Below are 17122 nucleotides of genomic sequence, written 5' to 3'. Positions count from 1 at the left end.
TGAAAGTGATGTACTATGAATGCAGATCTGTAAAGCTTGCATTGATACTAGTCAACATACTCATAGTGTTATATTGGCAAGACGATGAGAACCAATGCAGTCTTTTGCTTTTGCATTCCTTCTATTGAATTGTATTTATAGCGTCATCGGATTATCGCGTCAGTTGCTTAGTACTAACCTTGTTCCTCAAAGGTCTGAGGTTTGTTGTTCCGCAGCGTCCCATGCATCAAAGGCTCGGATCAGATCTGTAATACTTAGCTACCCAGCTCGTGCAACGATGAAGAAGACCTACCATAATACAGCATCATCGCCTCGAGGTGAGCATCAATGCCAACTCTTTCATCCACAGTGTGGATATTCAACGCACGGCCCTCGCGCGCGGGACTCCAGCGGTAAATGTTTGGCGACAGGTTCCAGTAAAGCCTGGTATCCGTGTTGCCGGTGGTGATGTCCCCACCGACAACGACAGTTTTGCCTTTCAGACTCGGGACGGACTCGAAGACCGAGCGGGCAACACCGGCAAACCGTGCCCAAATGGGACTTGTCTTGATATCAGTAGGGCTAAGGGGAGCTGGCTCGAGAGGAGAATTTAGGGTCGAGAGCGTGAGATGACCGCTGCTTGCCACTTCACTGCTGATCTCGTCCTTGTTGATATCCAAGAATCTGGACCAGGTCAAATTGAACTTCTCTACAACGGGCTCTATGATCTTCTCCGCTCGGTCTTGCAGCATCTTCGGAGTTTGATGCAACGCGATGCGATAATTCACGACAGCGGTGATCTTTTCCGGAAGCGCGTTGCTCTTTATGCCTCCATTGAATATATCCGCTGCCTGGGACGACTGGAGAGTGTACCGAACGCTTTCTCCACGAGATCTGGCAATTGTTTCGGCTGTTGCTGCCTGATCATCCAAGTCAAGCGCAGAAGCAAGCCAGTCCTCCACGTACTCAGGAGAATGGCGGACCTGGCACTCAAACACTCGGCGAGAAGGGTGATTAGCCCCTAGAATGGGCGTGAAAATGTCCAGCTCAGTATTCTCTAGCTTGTAAATTATTTCCGACATTATGCCGACCCCAGTGTGTCTGGGCGGAACGGAACTATGGCCGCCAGGGACAGTGAGGGTAAGGACGATCGTGACGGCGCCTTTCTCGCCAACATCCGGGAGCGCGTAAATCACATTCTCGTCCTCGAACTCCTCCCCAGTGGAAGGTGACGATGAGCGAAGGGTAGTTATACCGCCGCCTCCTTCGTCAAGGATGAATTCCACTCCATCTTTCCCATACCTCTCCTCCAGAACAGGAGCGATTCGTGCAGCACCAATATACCCTTGTGCCTCCTCGTCGAATCCAAACGCCAGGACAATCGGTCGAGATGGCGTCCAATTCTGAGATAGGAGATCCTCGGCTACAGAGAGAAGACCGATAAGGCCGTTTTTGCAGTCGCTGCTTCCTCGTCCCCAAAGAAACTCGCCATCAAAATACCCTGAGAAGGGAGGATGCGTCCAGTCTGAGGCATCGTCAATAGGAACCACATCTTGATGAGCCGTAAAGAGAAGGGGTTTTCTCTTTTCCAGAGTTGCCGAGGGAGGTTCAAGTGTTATTATAAGATTGAAGCGGTTGACGTGCTCGATCTTTGCTTTAGAGTAGCTGTCTCAGGTTAGTTTTTGGAAGCAAGAGCCCGAGCTGGGAAGGATACGCAGGTGACGCAAGGGTCATTGAAGCAAGGAGGAAAAAAGCAGGTGAGCTCACACAAGAGGAAAGAGCTCAGCAAGAAGCTTGTGAAAGTCAACAAAGGGCGCAAACGCGTCGTCATTGGGATCAGTCATGTAATCGGTGATCTGAGTCGGGATTTGGACAGCTCTGGAAAGACGATCAACTTGACGTTGGAGAATGGTTTCATTCTGGACGTATTGAACAGATGGGAAGAGATTGCTATCGTCAAAGGTGACTTTTGCAGGAAGAGGGCAAATCTCATCTGCGGCCGAAGCTCCAAGGAGCTGCTGCGGAAAAGAAGGGATTGTCAAGGCCCCAGCGTGGGATAGGAAGCCCAAGCCAATTACTAGAGGAGTGAATGGGGACCGCATACTGTCGGTCTGAACAGCTCAGTATTGCTGTGAGTAGTTGAAGGGAGGAAGAGGAAGTGAGAGAGTTGGAGAGGAAGATCCATTAGTAAAGTGACAGGTGAAGTGGGGGGTAGGCAGAAATTGGGGTAAATCCATCTCATAGATAACGAGATAGGGCCGTATGATGGCGAATTAGTGAATCAAACATACAAGGCGGTGCATTCTGAGAGCATTTTAATGAATAGTTGTCGGTTAGAATATTTCTGACTTGCTCAATCTAACTGACTACAATGACAAGATCGCTGTCTGAGCCGCGGCTTGTCGGCTCCTGCTAGGCTTAAATACCCGGCCAGCCTGCAGCTAGCACGCATAATCTCTGGCTATTTTCGATATCAGCGAAGCTTGTCACAATGCCGTTCAAGACGTGGTTAACAGAGACCTTGGGGATCAAGGCCCCCATCGTCCAAGGAGGTAAGCCCCTTACCGTAATCGTTAGAAAGACTATACTGATCCCCCAGGGATGATGTGGGTTGGTCGCGCCGGTGAGTGCCACTCAGTGTTCTAATCTTTGGTCCCTGACGCCCAAAAGAAATGACATCAGCCGTTGCAAATGCTGGAGGTCTCGGGTTCCTAGTATGCTGGGTAGCCAGTTCCTTGACGACGAACGTCCTCTGACGAGACGGACAGACAGCCCTCACTCAACCTTCGCCAGACGCCCTCCGGGCGGAAATCCGTCGTTGTAGAAGCATGACTGATAAACCGGTATCATTAACCACTCGAGGGGATTTACCCATCGCGGGCTGACCTAGGGTCTCTAGTTCGGCGTCAACATCACCATGCTTCCCGCCATTAACGCCCCCGACTACCTGGCCTATGCTAAGGCTGCCGTCCAAGAGGGCATCAAGATCATCGAGACCGCCGGAAACCCTGAGCCTATTCTCAAGTACCTCAAGAGCAACGGTTGTATTGTCATCCACAAATGCGTATCGCTTGGGCATGCCATGAAGGCGCAGGCAAAGGGGGTAGACTGCATCTCCATTGACGGGTGAGTTTCTCAATCGCAGCCTGGATAGGTGATTCGAAGCTAACAGTGCGTATAGTATTGAATGGTACAGTTCTCTCCCAACTGGAGTGTTCGGAACAGCGACTAATATCAGGGGATTATCGCAGCGCTGGTCACGGAGGCGAATGTAGGTACATTCCAGCTCGGTCGTAAATTTCGTAAATTGAGCCCAACTGACCGAGTAGATGATATTACATCTATGATCCTCCTTGGAAGGTGCGCTCAAGAGCTGAAGATCCCATTCATCGCATCCGGTGGTTTCTGCGACGGCAAGGGACTGGCTACGGCACTTGTCCTTGGAGCGCAAGGGTAAGATCGTACTCGCTAAGGATAATCTGTGCTAACATGAACAGGATCAACATGGGCACTCGCTGGATGTGCACGGTTGAGGCCCCAATTCATCAGAATGTCAAAGAGGCAATTGTCAAGATGGACGAGAACGGCACAATCCTCGTTCTTCGAAAGTTCCGCAACACCACGCGTTTGGCCCGGGTGAGACTTAACCAGCAATTCGAAATCAAGTTCATATGCTAACCAGTCGATAGAACGAGGTCACGCTGGAAGTACATAGAATCGAGAACAGCAAGCTAGACCCTCAATTCCAAGAAGTGGCGCACTTTATGTCTGGTGCTCGGGGAAGAGGAGTATACGAGACGGGGGACATTAACGCGGGTGTCTGGTCCGTCGGTCTTGCGGCCGGGCTGATCAAGTCTATTCCGACATGCGAAGAGCTCGCCCGTACCATCGAGCGGGAGGCGGTCGAGGCTCTGTCAAAGGCATCCAGTCTGTATAGCAACCGCGCCAGCCTTTGAGGGGTTCAGGTCCGGTGGACGTAGAGATGTGCATGCGAGATACGGAGTAGAACTGCTTTGTCTGCGACCATTTGCAGTCTTCAGGATGTTGCCACGCTACGGTGCTCCATCCAAGTAACCTTGCAACATATGATAGCCGTTGTTTGCATAGAGCAATAGCTAAGCCAATCAAACACCGTATAAGCCAAACTTCATTAACGCCACAATGTTGATACTGCGCACGCAAGCTGCACCTTATTCCGCCTCCTAGTTAATGCTCGACGGAGCGTGCAGTCCGACATGCCTAGTCTGAGTCTGGGCTTTATCGCGGCATATACAGTAGATGTCTGCGGAGTTTCTATACTCCAAATACGACCACTCAAGGGCCATAAACGAAGACGCATACTTCGCTAAGCCAAATTTCATCATCAGGCCTTCATGTTATTCTTCCGTCACTCAGCTGGGTTGACGTCTGGCGTAGTAACCAAGAATCGCTGTATCAGAGTCCCAATCCAGGAGTTGCTCGGTTCAGGCCCATATTCTGAGAAAGATCGGCACTCTCGTGGAAGATGATCACGGTCCTTGAGAGTAAAGCGGCATGTTTCCCGATCCACGCGTCGATTGCCCGTGCCGACATCCATGATACGTGATGCTATGTCATCAAAAAAAAGGGGAAGGCCATATCCTGTAGGAATGACGGCACGGCCGTCTCAACAAGGTGAATACAGTAATGTGCTGCTCGATCTTTTCCTTGGGAAGCTGCTTTGGGAAGCTGCTTCGCTAAGAGGCCACAGAGCTGGGGGGGAGCACGGGTTGTGCAAGACTGCAGGGTGTACCAGTCATCGAGTGATTTTGCTGCTACCCCTAATTGTGGATCAGATGCTCTTCAACGGTGTCGTTTTCAGTTGAAACGGGTTGGTTTTGGATACCTTGATAGTTAAGCGAGCTGTTTTATTGTGCGCAAAGTCGTTGAGTGGAAAAAAGGAAAGGTCTCGTGACTGGGTGTCCTTTGTTGACTGCTCTTCCCGCTTTCTTTCCAGCACAAACAAGGCTTTTCTGCTATTTGGAATTATCCACGTTTGACAGCTTATGCAAGGCTCGTTTTGCATCCGATCTGATTTTCAGTCCTTCATCCTCGGCTCTCCTTGTTTGACAGATAAACATGAATCAATAGTGTGTCGATCCCTGACATCATCAGGGCTGAAACCACCACTCGCTGAAGCAGCTGCTGAGCCCAATTTCCAACCGACCCATCACCGACCGACCCATCACCGTTCCTGAAGCGAGAACCCACAGTCCCCCCGCCGAACGGCTTCGAGAAACAGTGGAGCTTGTGGAGTGCGCGAATCCAGTTCGAGTTTGGCGCTGGGGGATTCTGGAGAATCCCAGGGCCTGATCGACATATCGCTTGTGTTTCAGACTGTGATGGATGATGCCAGGCGGGGATCCTGATTCCCTAAAGGACCCAAGGGGGCGGATGGGGATGGAGATCGAAATGGAGATCGGGAAGTGCAGGCGAACGCTCTGGCGAACGCATGCCACGGCATGCCCTGCCTGACCCTGGCCTGAAAATTGGTAAACGGTCCACTATTAAACATGTCAGTTTGTCCTCAAATGTGAGGATTGTTTGTTCGAGTTTTTGTGCGTTCGCTCCTAGTTTTTACTCCTTCCTGCCTTTTCATTCTTTGCTTGCTGAGATCTCTCGCGTCCACTCCTTCAGCTCGCCTCATCGTACTATACTATACTATACAGAATGCATCTCTCCAAGACCCTCATTCCACTCGCCCTCCTCGCCCCCTTGGCAGCTGCGATTCCCGACGATGCGAACCCGCTCCTAGACATCCTCACAGCCGACAACTCAACTCCTGAGTCCGCCTACAGCGTCAACCCAGCCGTCGCTGAAACCGCCGTCGGTGCTCCTGTTGGCGTTAGCGGCCCTGTCGCGACTAGCAGCCCTTCGGCTGATGGCTCGGATTCCGAGTCCGAGACCGAGTCCTCCAACGCCAGCACGGGCTCTGGCAGCGTCAGCACCAGCAGCGCTGAGCCGGAAACAACTGCGGACGCCCCAAGCACCACCACGACGTCAATTCCTACAAACATCCTCACGGCCATTGAATCCGACCCGACGGGCTCCGCGGCTGGATCTATGACGACTGTTGTTGCTACTACAACCCACCAATCGGGCTCCGGTGCTGCCGAGACCTCGTCCACTGCCACTGCGACTCCCTCTGACGGTAGCGAGGGCAGTGCTGCATCGCCGACGCCTACGGATGATGGCGCTGCTGCCGTGCTTGGAAGTCCCGCTTCGATGTTAGGGGCCGTTTTGCTTTCATTCGCTGTCCGTCTGTTCTAGAAAGGGTCTTACCACGCACCCATAGTGTGTTTGATGCGGAGAATACGCGCTGCTGCGCTGTACTTAAACCCGGCACGAGGGGAATGGTTATGATATCGCTGGACGATTCGACGTCAGGGCTCAATTCTTCGTCAGACCAGGCCAATCATCCTTGGCATATGTGCCGTTACTTAACTTCATCTACTCTACTCGTCTGCCTCACCAACTGGGTAGCACGGTAATTTGTTACTTAGATACCACGATCGTTTACTCCTATCAAGATTAATCTTCAAGACCGAACACTTTGACAGTTAATGAGTATAACAACTGTGCTAACAACTGTATGACGAAAATGGGTATCTAATGCCAAAAGAGTAGCGGAAGAACAAAACAATCGAAATAGCCCTAGTCCAATGTCCCTCAACGAGCTCGAGCTCTGTTATAGGCTTCCATGTCATGCGGCAGGATATTTGTTATCCCTCGCTCCAAAAGCTTCTCAACATCCTTTTCTTTCATGGTCACATGCTCGAGGTAATCGGGAATGCGAAGTCCCTCACTACAACGTGTTAATCAACGAGTGCGCGTTATAGCATAAGGCGATACACACCGATAATAAGAAATCTTCATATTCCGAGCTCGATCCTTAAAGGCCACCTGGCCCCGGCCCTCAATTCGCACTTCGCCCTCTTCAGCCGGTTGTGCAATGTTCTGCCTTTCTATCAGTGACCACTTGTGTCCGTGATCCTTCATCAAGCGTATAAGCCTGTTATCTTCAGCTTCCGTCCAGCTACTCCTGGGTTTTGATGTGTATTGCCCGATGGAGCGTTGGGAGCTGATCGGGGCAGGCTGTACTGTTCTCCGGCGCACTGGGCGAGGGGGTTCCTCTACGACATTTTCTTGGTGGGTATCAGTGCTGGTGTCCAGCCTTCGTGACTCCGCCTCTTCCAGTCGTGGTCGCTTGCTTCTTTGTGGCTGCGGCTTTTTCGCTCGTTGGCTCTCGATATCCAGTGAGCGATCATCATAATCAAAGATGGATTCGTTGACGTCAGAATCCGTCTCAGTACTCGCCCGCGCACGTTTCCGAGATACACGCGACTCAACACGTCTAACAGCGCTTTGTTGTGAGTCGTCGTCTCGGATCGGCGATACCCGCGCGGCATCTGCTTGGCGGTCGATGAATCGTGAAGTAATGCTGCGGCGTGGACTCGAAACCGGCCGCGTAGATATACCATCCTTGACAGCCTCCCATACCATCTGACTCTGAGTTAGCATCAAGCTGTCCGTCGTCTGAGCGGTGGAAGTAGGCTCCAGTCGCCAAGGCGCTGTCCTTCTAGGGGCAACAGAAGGGCTGCGAGATCTCTCTATTTGGGTGCTCTCGTCTGCGTTGGCAAATTCCGAATCTTCGTCAAAATTTAGCTCGGGTTCTTCAGTAACCAAAGTGGGACCATCATCAAAAGACGGAACGCGCTCATGGAACAGAGTATGCTGAGAGGAGCGGTTTGAGGGTAACGCCGAGGTAATCTGACGATCAACGGCAAGCAGTTCGTTCCCTGTCGGGGGTCCTGGCTGGACAGTATCAGGTTGTTGACGACGCTCAGATGTTTCGGTTCCAGATCGGAGGCGCTCTTGTCTTTGTGCAATGCGTTGGATTGAAGTAGAGTTCAAGAATGAACTGCAAAATTGTTAGAAAAATGGACTGAGCTCAGGAGGGTAACGTACGGTCTCGAAGAGCGCCTCCGCTCTGTATCCCTATGGACATCTCGTGACTCAGGCTGCTGTGGTTGCGGTTGCAGCTCTAGTACCGCAGGGTTACCCTCTGCAACACTATCCTGTCGCGTGGTATCCCCTCCAGCTTCCTGAAGCTCACCACTAGGTTCCGTCTCTGAAGCCCCCAATGTGCTGCCAAAGCTGGAGACCTTGGCATTAGATAACGTGTGGCGAACAGCCTGTGTGCTTACGCGCTTCTTCACCTCCGCATGTATTTCATCTGTCCTTTTGCGGACCCAATGCGCTGCGTGCAGAACGAATCGCTGCCAGTTATAAGAGCTTCTCAACTCATTTACGTCGAACACTCCGTCCATCTCGCCCAGGAGGATTTCCTCGTAGCGGTTCTGAACGTCCTCAGTATATTGTGCGGGAAGGGTGCCATCAGCATTGCTGAAACTTGGCAGATTGAAACCGCGCAATGGCGATTTCCGCGACGAATCCGTGAAGAAGCACAGTCTGACGACATTCTTGGAATCGAAACCGGGGCTATCCTGGTTATCCTCCAGTTGCAGGATCAAAGACTGGGTGCGAATCTCTAAAGCAAGATTCAAAGTCTCTTTTTCTAGAGCACTCTCGCCCGGCTTTTTCTCCTTTCCAGCGCCAGCCAAGCCCGTCATAAACGGCCGAGGAAAAAGTTTTTGGATGTTCCGGATTGCTTGCCTCTGTGAGTTTGGGTTGGTACCTGCCAGAAGTATCTCGCATGCAAACCGTGCACAGTTTGCCATTTGCATAATGGGGGCAGGACTCCAGTCCTCCAAGTCCCCACGCCTATCCGCAAGTGCAGAAGAGAATTTACGAGCGACGCCGTCAACGTCGATATAGGTATGGCTACCAAAGATCTTGATATCCTCATCGAGAATCTTGAGTAACCGGAGCAGGCGCTTGCTTTGCGTATTCTTGGGGTCACTGAGCTGGTTGGCTTTTCTCACAGCGTCCACCAATCTGCCCTTGCTAGGAATAAGGAGCTCCAGCACATCGTTTCCGTTTTGCTCAATGTCACGAAGCGCGTCAAGCAGAATTCCCGCTTCAAAATCCGTCTCCGGCTCCTGTACAAAAGTTGTTCCCGTAATGTCCGCGACATCGGGGTCTGGAGTAGCTGCTCTGGCATGGCGATCGCCCGTTCGGTGGGGATCTTTAAGGGGAGATTCTTCGACAACAGGGTCGAGGGCTTTTGGACGTCGAAATAAGTAAATGCATAATTAATAAGAAAGAGAGCATGGGAAATTATGCAAATGCGAAAGAGATAAGGGAACAGGGAGCGAGGCCAAGAAGTGGCCCCAATCGGGAAGCAGATCAGGTAAACAAAACAAGCCAAAGCTTCGACCAACATACCCTTGCTTTGCACCCGCTTACTTCGTCTGTCATGTCCAATTATTCTGTTGGAATTGACTTGAAGCTCTTCGATTTCGCGGCTCTGGCTTCTAGTCATACGTCTACTACTTGGCGACCCTTGGAACTTCGAGAGATCCTGTCGCTGACGCGACTGCGACCGTGACTGTGGGCGTGCTGCCATGATATGATTGATGGGAGCGGCCGACGAGGTGGAGGGCCGTAAACATAGAGTAGATGGTAAAAATCGGATATCGCAGATTTCAGATGGATTGGCGATAAAACCTCTTCGAACTCCGTCAACGTTGATGGAAGATGAGGAGTGGGAGAAGAATAAACTCTACGTGCGGCTGGGCTGGCAGGTGAAAGGGGCGGTGATTTAACTCTTGTCTTGGCAGAACCAACCATAATGTGGTGGAACAATGGCTGGGATTCAAAGGGTTTGGGGTTGCTTACGGTTAGGGTAGTGTTTTGATTATATAATCAAACAAACCCTAACCCTACGTATCTTCGTATTCAACAGAACCTGTACGGTTTGTAACACGCTTGTAACAGGACCGAAAGATGATAACTAAAGGCAACAACACCCTGGTTGAATGCAGGCAAAAAACCTAGAGAAGAGATAATTTACCCGCAACACGCTGGTCAGCGGTCCATTCTTTTCTAAATGTATGTTTGTACCGACCAACAACTATAATAGCAGTTCGGTTGGACTTTATGCCAATACAGGAAGTACAGTTCAGGTGACTATCGACACCATACATGGCATGAAGTGAACAGAGATATTCCTGCCACGAGGTTTATTCCCCTACTCTACATCGATAGATCTACTCGACAAGGTACAGTTGACCAAGATGACCAATTCTAGAACAACGCCTCCAGCAGATAGATGCAACCGAATACCAAAAAGGCCGCAGCGCCGCCAAGTGTCACTTTCGATAGAGTTAGCCATACCTTCTTCTCGTATGAACAAGGGTTCTAACGGAGATACATACCGACACGCATGCTGACTTTACCAGCAATAGCACTGCCCCCAATGACTGCTGCTGCAGTACAAAGACCATGTCCAGTGATCGCGCCAATGGTTACGAACCAATAGTCTTGTCCGGCAGCCATGGCGATGGTCGCGATTTGGCTACGGTCACCCCATTCGCCAAGGAATGTCATGACAAACGTCTGCACCCAGGCGGGGCTGAGTAGGAGGGAGAACAAATTGTTCAGGCCAACAAGGAGATCATTCCACCTCTGGCTGGGTTGAGGTGACGATCCACGAGAGGAGGAGGAAGATAAGCTCTCAGGAGGCGAGGGAAGTCGATTCGCGGATGACCGGGGTTTACGTCCCAGCCGCCCAGCTTCCAAGGCATGCGGTGTAACCGAGGACCGACGGCGGCTCATCCGCAGTTGCTCGTGCTCTTTCTCCTCTAGCTCCTGCTCAACTTCTCTCATCTCCTCGCCAACACCCTCATCGGGAGACATTTCCCGACCCTCTTTCAACATCTTGGCGCCAAAGACAAAGAATAATACAGCGGCTAGGAACTTGGTGAACGTCTTAGGAATCAACGAGGGAACAGCATGGCCTAAGACAGCGGAGAGTACGGTCATGCCAATCAGCGCTGAGAACGCCGCAGAGAAAACAAGCAGTCGTGGATGTCTCATCGCCATGAGAGCGGCCACCAGAAATGTCTTGTCACCAATCTCGGAAACAACGATCATGGTAAAGGAGAATAGGAGCGAATGGAATGCATCCCTTTCTTCCTCAGGAAGTACTTTATTGACAGCCGTCGAAGAACCTTCTTTATCAAAACCGACGAGACCATCTTTATCGGTGGTGGGGGACTTGGGAAGCGGAATATCGTGCGGTTTGCCTGGCATATCTGCGGGTCTCTTTGAAAACAAAATCAGCCGAGCTCAGTGTCAATGGGATGTGAGATGGGGTAATACCTCAAGTACGCCGAGGGTTGAATCAGAGCTGTAACCTTTGGTGTCCTTCCCGATGCTGTCTACTGTACTTGGGAGCTTCTGTTCTTCGCTGTGTGGTAGCGGAGGTGCTTCTTTCGGACTTCCCGGTGTTTTATCCCCACTATAGGTACTGTCCTTTAACTTTCCAGAAACACCCCCGTCTGTCCCACGAGTGCCTTCTTTTGGCGCGGCCCTGTTACGGTCGTCCATGACACCATCGTTCGAGTATGGAATCGGCCGCCGATTAGAGTCCAGCTGTTCGGTAGACTTAGTGTTTTGTTGAACTTGCTCATTCAGTGTTCCAGAACTCTTGCGATCTCGCTCCGCATTCGTCTCTACCCAGGGGCCAGCGTGGGGTCTGCCATCTCTGCCGTCGACTGGGGCGTCCTGCGTCCCTCTCGGAGACGGCTTAGGTGCGAGCTCATCGAGACCTGGGACAACCGCGTTGACCGTAGATGTATCGCGTTCGGCAACGGAAATCTCATTGCCGTTGTCATATTCCGAAACTTTGTCTGAAAGTACAGTAGTGATCGCTGGCAATAGGAGGAGAACACGCGTCGTGATACGGAGCTTCATTTCCGCAATATAGGTAATGCTAAACGTATAGGCGAAGGCTGTGAAAGGAAGTGAATTTGACAGAAACCGACAGATCGGAGCTGAATTAAAAGTTCGTATACGGTCTTAAGGAAGTAGGAGTTGGTGGTTTCGACAAATTCAAGGTTCGTCAACGAATGGGCCACGGTGGCGCGGGACAAAGATAAGGGCAAAAGAGTATTAATGTGAATAAAGAAATCCGTATATTATTACAAGCCCATTCATGAACCCAAAGACTTGAAAAGGAAAAAGAAGGAAAATTGAGGCGAAAAGGAGGTAAGAAAGAAAGTGGACAGAGTGACGACGACCCTGGGGCTGGAAATCTGAACGCCTGTCCGCGCAGGCAATTTGGCGCCGCAAAGGGGTCGATGTCACGTGATATACTGCCGCTTGCGGTTCCAGATCTCAGCCTGTAGCTTCTTTGTTGAGGCTCGTGATGATTACAGATCTCGATCCGGCTCAATGCCATCTGTCATCTTCAAAGAATGAAAGAGTGGTGTCGCCCTAGACTATATCCAAGAAGCAGGGTAGAGATGGCGCATAATCTCTAAGTATAGAGTCATGTATCGAGATCCTAGTGATCGTGGACAGGGGGAACCACAATCAATATGCTGGATCGTCAGGTGCCTCTGGAGCGCTGATAGGTGTCAGTGCACTTGAAAACTTTGACATGGACCGTACCATTTCTCTGGGAGACATTGGGATGCGTCCATATGCGGACGGGGCGTGAGCTACTCCGGTAAATCATAGGCGTTTGGAAGAGCCGCAGTTGCAGTCGCGGTCTCTTCTGCTCAATTGGAGTTAAGGCTGATGTAGTCCCCTCAATCTGTCGCGGTTAGTAAACATAATAGCTACAAACAATAGAACCTTCACGCCGGTATCGGAGAGGTATTTGAGAGTGAGAAGAAGCCGGTCGTGCAATAGCCAGTTCCTGAAGGGAAGACCCGCGCACATGACAGCTTGGTTGAGCCGAACAGAGAGCCTCATTGCTGACAACTGCTTTGGCTATTACAACCGTCTTCCAAGTTTGCCAACTTGGTGATCACCACTGCTGAGCAGGAACCCAAGGTCCACAGGCTGAAGTCTGTAGCCAGTTGGGCTCCTTTGCTAGGATATTCAACGGAAACTGGATGGTATGCGCCATCCTTCCTGAGGAAAGATGACGTCGAGTAACTGACGTATCGAATCTTATAGGAGATCAACACCAGCAAGGTCAAACTGGAAGACGACGACCTGCATCTTGTTCAGACTTTGATTGGCTTCGACTACGCAACCACGACCACGGCGCTATGTCGACGACGTTGTTCACGCTGGCGCATACTGCGCTGCGGTCAAATCCGATATTCTCAGCCTGAAGGACCATATTAGAGAGAGTTCGGGAATGCCGTGAAGCTCAACTGGGCTATGATGACTTCCACATACGATTACGGAAAGTCTATCACGACGCCGATATGCGAGAGCGGTCCTGCGCGACCTTCTTGTCCGCGCCACTGCAACTCAATGTCGTGCCCTAACGCTGAAGGAAAGTTTCTTCTGGGTAGTCGAGGAGACGTCTGGTTCTGGGGCAGATTTGGCAGGTACTTCTGCGCGGCGCGCGTTCAGCTGCAGATGGTGGCTGTGTAGGTGAATACGCGTGCCGTTCCTCCTACTCTATACTTTTCAATTCAGACGACTAAGTATGTGGTGGCGGAATCCTGCCGGTTGTTTCTAACTTTAGTCGCAACGCTTCGGTTGACACAACGAACATGACAAACCACCAGGATTCAGTGGGCAACTGGGGTGACCAATATCAAGACGTTGTTTCAGACTGTTTCAGACTGTTTGGAAGAAGACGGTGGACTTGACAAATGGGATGCCCAGGAGCTTGGGGTCTCTAGAGACATGCTTGCCGATTAGGAATTGGATCTGGCTATTGATATCAGCCAAAAGTGAGGCTATCGACTCACCATGTAGTAAAACCCCAGCGCGCTAGTAAGTCTGTGTTGATTAGCGCCATGAATGGCTTTTACGATAGATGATGCAGGTCAGATCGAAATAACCCGGAGTAAGAACGGTCAGAGAAGACGACGTCCAGTAGATCTTGCTCTGTTTGTGGATCACCGGAGTGAGACTTCTTGATGCTTATGCCGGCTTCGTGAAGCTCCCAAGATAACAGCATCGTCTGCGCGTCCTTGTTTGTGGTAGTATATAAGTATCGCATGGTGTCTCTTAGTATTCATCCAACTCTGTTGTCGATGAATGACGCACAAAGAATTCGCATCACCGACAATGACCCCCAATACTAACGACCGGCCTTCCTTCTCTTCTGCAGTTTCACCCTCTCAGGTCGAGACTAAACCTGCTTTTTCCTCTCCAGTTTCTTAACTTTCCCTCGGCTTTTGGTATTCCCAGGTTCACGTCTAACACCCCCCTTGCCACTGGCCCTAGCTTCTCCTCTCCCACACCTATCTTCAATTTCTTTAAATTGTTGCCTGCTTTCGTAAGTTCTTGTTTGATTCCCAGAGTGCTTATTCTGAACGACATCCAAATAAATTAAAAGAAAAGTGGAAGGCTGGAGCTATTGGAGTCTCCCAATGTTGGAGGACTGTTAGTAAATCCGACTCACCCTTATGGCTTCTTTATCTGATCTATAATACCAGTTGCATCACTCAAGATATGCCGAGGCTGCGGTGCTGGAACAATGAAATCCTTCAGGAGGCGAGTGAGGAGCTCGACAAAGCCTGGAGCTCCCTACTTGTATGGCTGGCTGATGAAAAAATTGCTCTTCATGAACTGATGGACGAGATAATTAATTCGGTGAGCTCGTGTATCGAAGGTGATTGTATCGTCCTGGCAAAAGCATAGAAAAATACTAATTGGAAACCAGAGCACGCGAATGCTGCACCTGAGGTCCTTGATAATCTCCTTGAAAATTTGGAGATACGGAAACATTGCATAGCCGATATCGTTGAGAGGTTATTCGAAGACGTTCTTGCACATTCAACATATGTTCAAAGCCAAAGCGAATGGCGTGACCGATCATTATAGACGAATCCACCGAGATGCTCTCGACGGTCATAGTAGCATATCGTACATCACGGATATCATGCGGCAGGTTTACAATGTCTACAACACAGAATCAGGTATAATTACTGTTATTGAATCTTACGTTGTGGTCAGATCTGATGATGTGGCTGGTGCAGGTGGAGGCAGCGACGCTCGACGAAAAAACCACATGGACTAGCACATGCGGCATTCGCGTATATTCCCGAGACTTTCTCAGAGTATACAGACAGAATATACAGCTATGACGGATTCTGTATTTACTGAACTCAGGCGCAAAATTGCGGGATGATGTACAGAATATCTCCAGGGATTTGGCAGGTATCGTCGCGGTGGATAGCGTGGTAGCAGGGGCCGGACACGAACCCGAATTAGCCCAAAGAGTGAGATCTGCAGTCATGGAGCTGGATGACTGTCTCAATGAGGCGCACATATTTCTCGACCAAGTGCGAAGTGTTTCCTGATTTTGTGACTGTGGTGTTTGGATTACGGCTAGGGCATCATGGTGAGCGTGAATGAGTACTGACTGCAACCTTTTTTGAGCATGCTACCAAGGAAATCGCCCTGAAGCTTTATTTAGATGATATTTCAGGGCTACTCAAACCGGGTTGAGGTTCTTTGTTGCGGCCTCGACTGAACCAACACCTACATCCGGCCGAACATTCCAAGCCTCGTCTTTGCTTTCAACGCCCCGTCTGTAATAGAATCCCAGTTATGAACGCTTTGTTAGGCTGAGGCGGTTGTCTGCATTTGATCATGGACACCTTATATTTGTTTTCTTTTTTATCTACCGCCATAATTACTATTTCAAATGTCCATTGCAACGCTCCCGGCCTTATCCCTATAGCCGGTTTCTCTCGACCAGGCATCAAACATGTCCTACAGCAGCTCTTCAGCAACATCATCATCTGCAAAGGCAACGTACACAGTCCGGGTCGGTCCCAAAGAGGACCCGCATGGCTACGTGCCTCGGTCACTCAACGCCAGTGTCGGCGACTTAATAGTCTTTGAGTTCTATCCTCGTAACCATTCTGTCGTGCAGGCAGACTGGAAGGCACCGTGCATGCCTGCCGATGGGAGCTATTTTTTCTCCGGGATCAAGAACGATTTCGATGAGGTGAACGGGCAGGTTGTTGGCAGGTTGCCGACGTGGAATTGGACCGTGGATCGAGAAGAGGTATTTTTTCTATTTTTTTTATTTTTTTTTATTTAGCTCTTTCAGGAATTTACGGAGCTTATCTGACCCGAGATGTTCATGATCAGCCAACCTTCTTCTACTGTACTGGCGCAGACTCCTGCATCGGAAACGGCATGGTAGGCGTTATCAACCCGGTACGTACGCTCATCCAAACACACCACCTTTCGCAGCCCAAACTGAGCAACATCCACCCAGAACATAACACAGACATGGGAATCCCAACGAAACGCTGCCCTCGAAGCCCCCTACATGCTCCTCCCGGGCCAATCTATGCCAGCCGAAGGCTCGAACCCCAGTACCGGGACAAGAGCCACTCATATGTCACCATCACCCTCTGCAGGAACCTCTTCAGCCTCCTCCCCCCACGCCCTCAGCGCTGGTGCGATCGCCGGGCTTGTAGTGGGATCCGTAGCCTTTCTGGCTATCCTATGCTCTCTCCTGTTTCTCCTCGGCTGGAACCGCGTGTATAAGCAATGGCTTTCGCAGGGGCACGAAGGAAGTGGTGAGTGCGCGAGCTCGTCGAAGAATACACGCACCGTGCAGTGGGTGGATTCTTCCGCTTCCGCTGCTGTTGGAGTTGGAGTTGATTCTGTAAGGAGTGAAGGGGATAAAGGGAGTACGGGGTTTCCTGGAAGCTTGAGAGCGCATGGGTCATCGCCCGTTCATGAGCCTGCTGCTGATGGGGCTAGGGTTGGGCTTGAGTTTGGACCCGGATCTCGGCCGGGTACTGTTCCTGGGACTGGAACGAGGACAGGATTCGTCTCAGTGGACCATAGCTTGCCCTTGGTCCCGGCACAGATTGGCACTTCTTCGATTTTTGATGGTGGGTATGGGATTTCGTCTCCTTTGGGAGTGCAGGTTCCGTTTCCGGGTCGCAGTATTCAAGCGTTTCATTTGAGTGGCTGCAGAGGCGAGCCATCGGAGTTGGAGGCGGATAACCACAAATAAGATTAATAGGGTTTTCTTTGAACATTATGGCTTTCAATC

The 17122-nt window shown here is 50.7% G+C and overlaps 6 protein-coding genes across 6 annotated transcripts; 3 read left to right on the top strand and 3 right to left on the bottom strand.

The window, feature by feature from the left end:
• Positions 1–2135, bottom strand: cps1 (Gly-Xaa carboxypeptidase). Its single transcript, XM_073734557.1, has 3 exons — positions 1747–2135; positions 293–1644; positions 1–245 (listed from the first exon to the last, which is right to left on the bottom strand). The coding sequence occupies exons 1-3, from the start codon at positions 2079–2081 to the stop codon at positions 187–189; spliced, it is 1746 nt and encodes a 581-aa protein (XP_073592238.1). The 5' UTR covers positions 2082–2135; the 3' UTR covers positions 1–186.
• A 335-nt stretch (positions 2136–2470) lies between these two features.
• BDW70DRAFT_163543 (NAD(P)H-dependent flavin oxidoreductase) lies at positions 2471–3935 on the top strand (the record flags this gene model as incomplete). The annotated part of the gene is made up of 10 exons (XM_073741319.1): positions 2471–2531; positions 2579–2602; positions 2650–2693; positions 2748–2822; positions 2879–3105; positions 3161–3169; positions 3231–3250; positions 3309–3432; positions 3477–3615; positions 3669–3935. 10 exons carry the CDS (start codon positions 2471–2473, stop codon positions 3933–3935), a joined length of 990 nt encoding a protein of 329 aa, XP_073592237.1.
• A 1496-nt stretch (positions 3936–5431) lies between these two features.
• On the top strand, positions 5432–6599 carry BDW70DRAFT_111758 (uncharacterized protein). The gene has a single exon (XM_073734556.1). It carries the CDS (start codon positions 5668–5670, stop codon positions 6265–6267), a length of 600 nt encoding a protein of 199 aa, XP_073592236.1. The 5' UTR covers positions 5432–5667; the 3' UTR covers positions 6268–6599.
• A 67-nt stretch (positions 6600–6666) lies between these two features.
• On the bottom strand, positions 6667–9691 carry BDW70DRAFT_171401 (SANT/Myb-like DNA-binding domain-containing protein; the record flags this gene model as incomplete). The annotated part of the gene is made up of 4 exons (XM_073743209.1): positions 9346–9691; positions 7966–9181; positions 6854–7918; positions 6667–6802 (listed from the first exon to the last, which is right to left on the bottom strand). Exons 1-4 carry the CDS (start codon positions 9524–9526, stop codon positions 6667–6669), a joined length of 2598 nt encoding a protein of 865 aa, XP_073592235.1. The 5' UTR covers positions 9527–9691.
• Positions 9692–10206: 515 nt separating this feature from the next.
• On the bottom strand, positions 10207–11877 carry BDW70DRAFT_153347 (TMEM165/GDT1 family protein; the record flags this gene model as incomplete). Its single annotated transcript, XM_073739619.1, has 3 exons — positions 10207–10274; positions 10338–11226; positions 11284–11877. The coding sequence occupies 3 exons, from the start codon at positions 11875–11877 to the stop codon at positions 10207–10209; spliced, it is 1551 nt and encodes a 516-aa protein (XP_073592234.1).
• Positions 11878–15811: 3934 nt separating this feature from the next.
• Positions 15812–17083, top strand: BDW70DRAFT_163540 (cupredoxin domain-containing protein; the record flags this gene model as incomplete). The annotated part of the gene is made up of 3 exons (XM_073741318.1): positions 15812–16114; positions 16201–16269; positions 16331–17083. 3 exons carry the CDS (start codon positions 15812–15814, stop codon positions 17081–17083), a joined length of 1125 nt encoding a protein of 374 aa, XP_073592233.1.
• Positions 17084–17122: the final 39 nt, after the last annotated feature.

Source organism: Aspergillus foveolatus (genome assembly GCF_047715535.1).
Source record: "Aspergillus foveolatus strain CBS 279.81 unplaced genomic scaffold BDW70scaffold_72, whole genome shotgun sequence".
Classification (NCBI taxonomy): domain Eukaryota; kingdom Fungi; phylum Ascomycota; class Eurotiomycetes; order Eurotiales; family Aspergillaceae; genus Aspergillus; species Aspergillus foveolatus.
The sequence above is the reverse complement of the archived record's forward strand: the minus strand, read 5'-3'. Positions and strand labels throughout refer to the sequence as shown.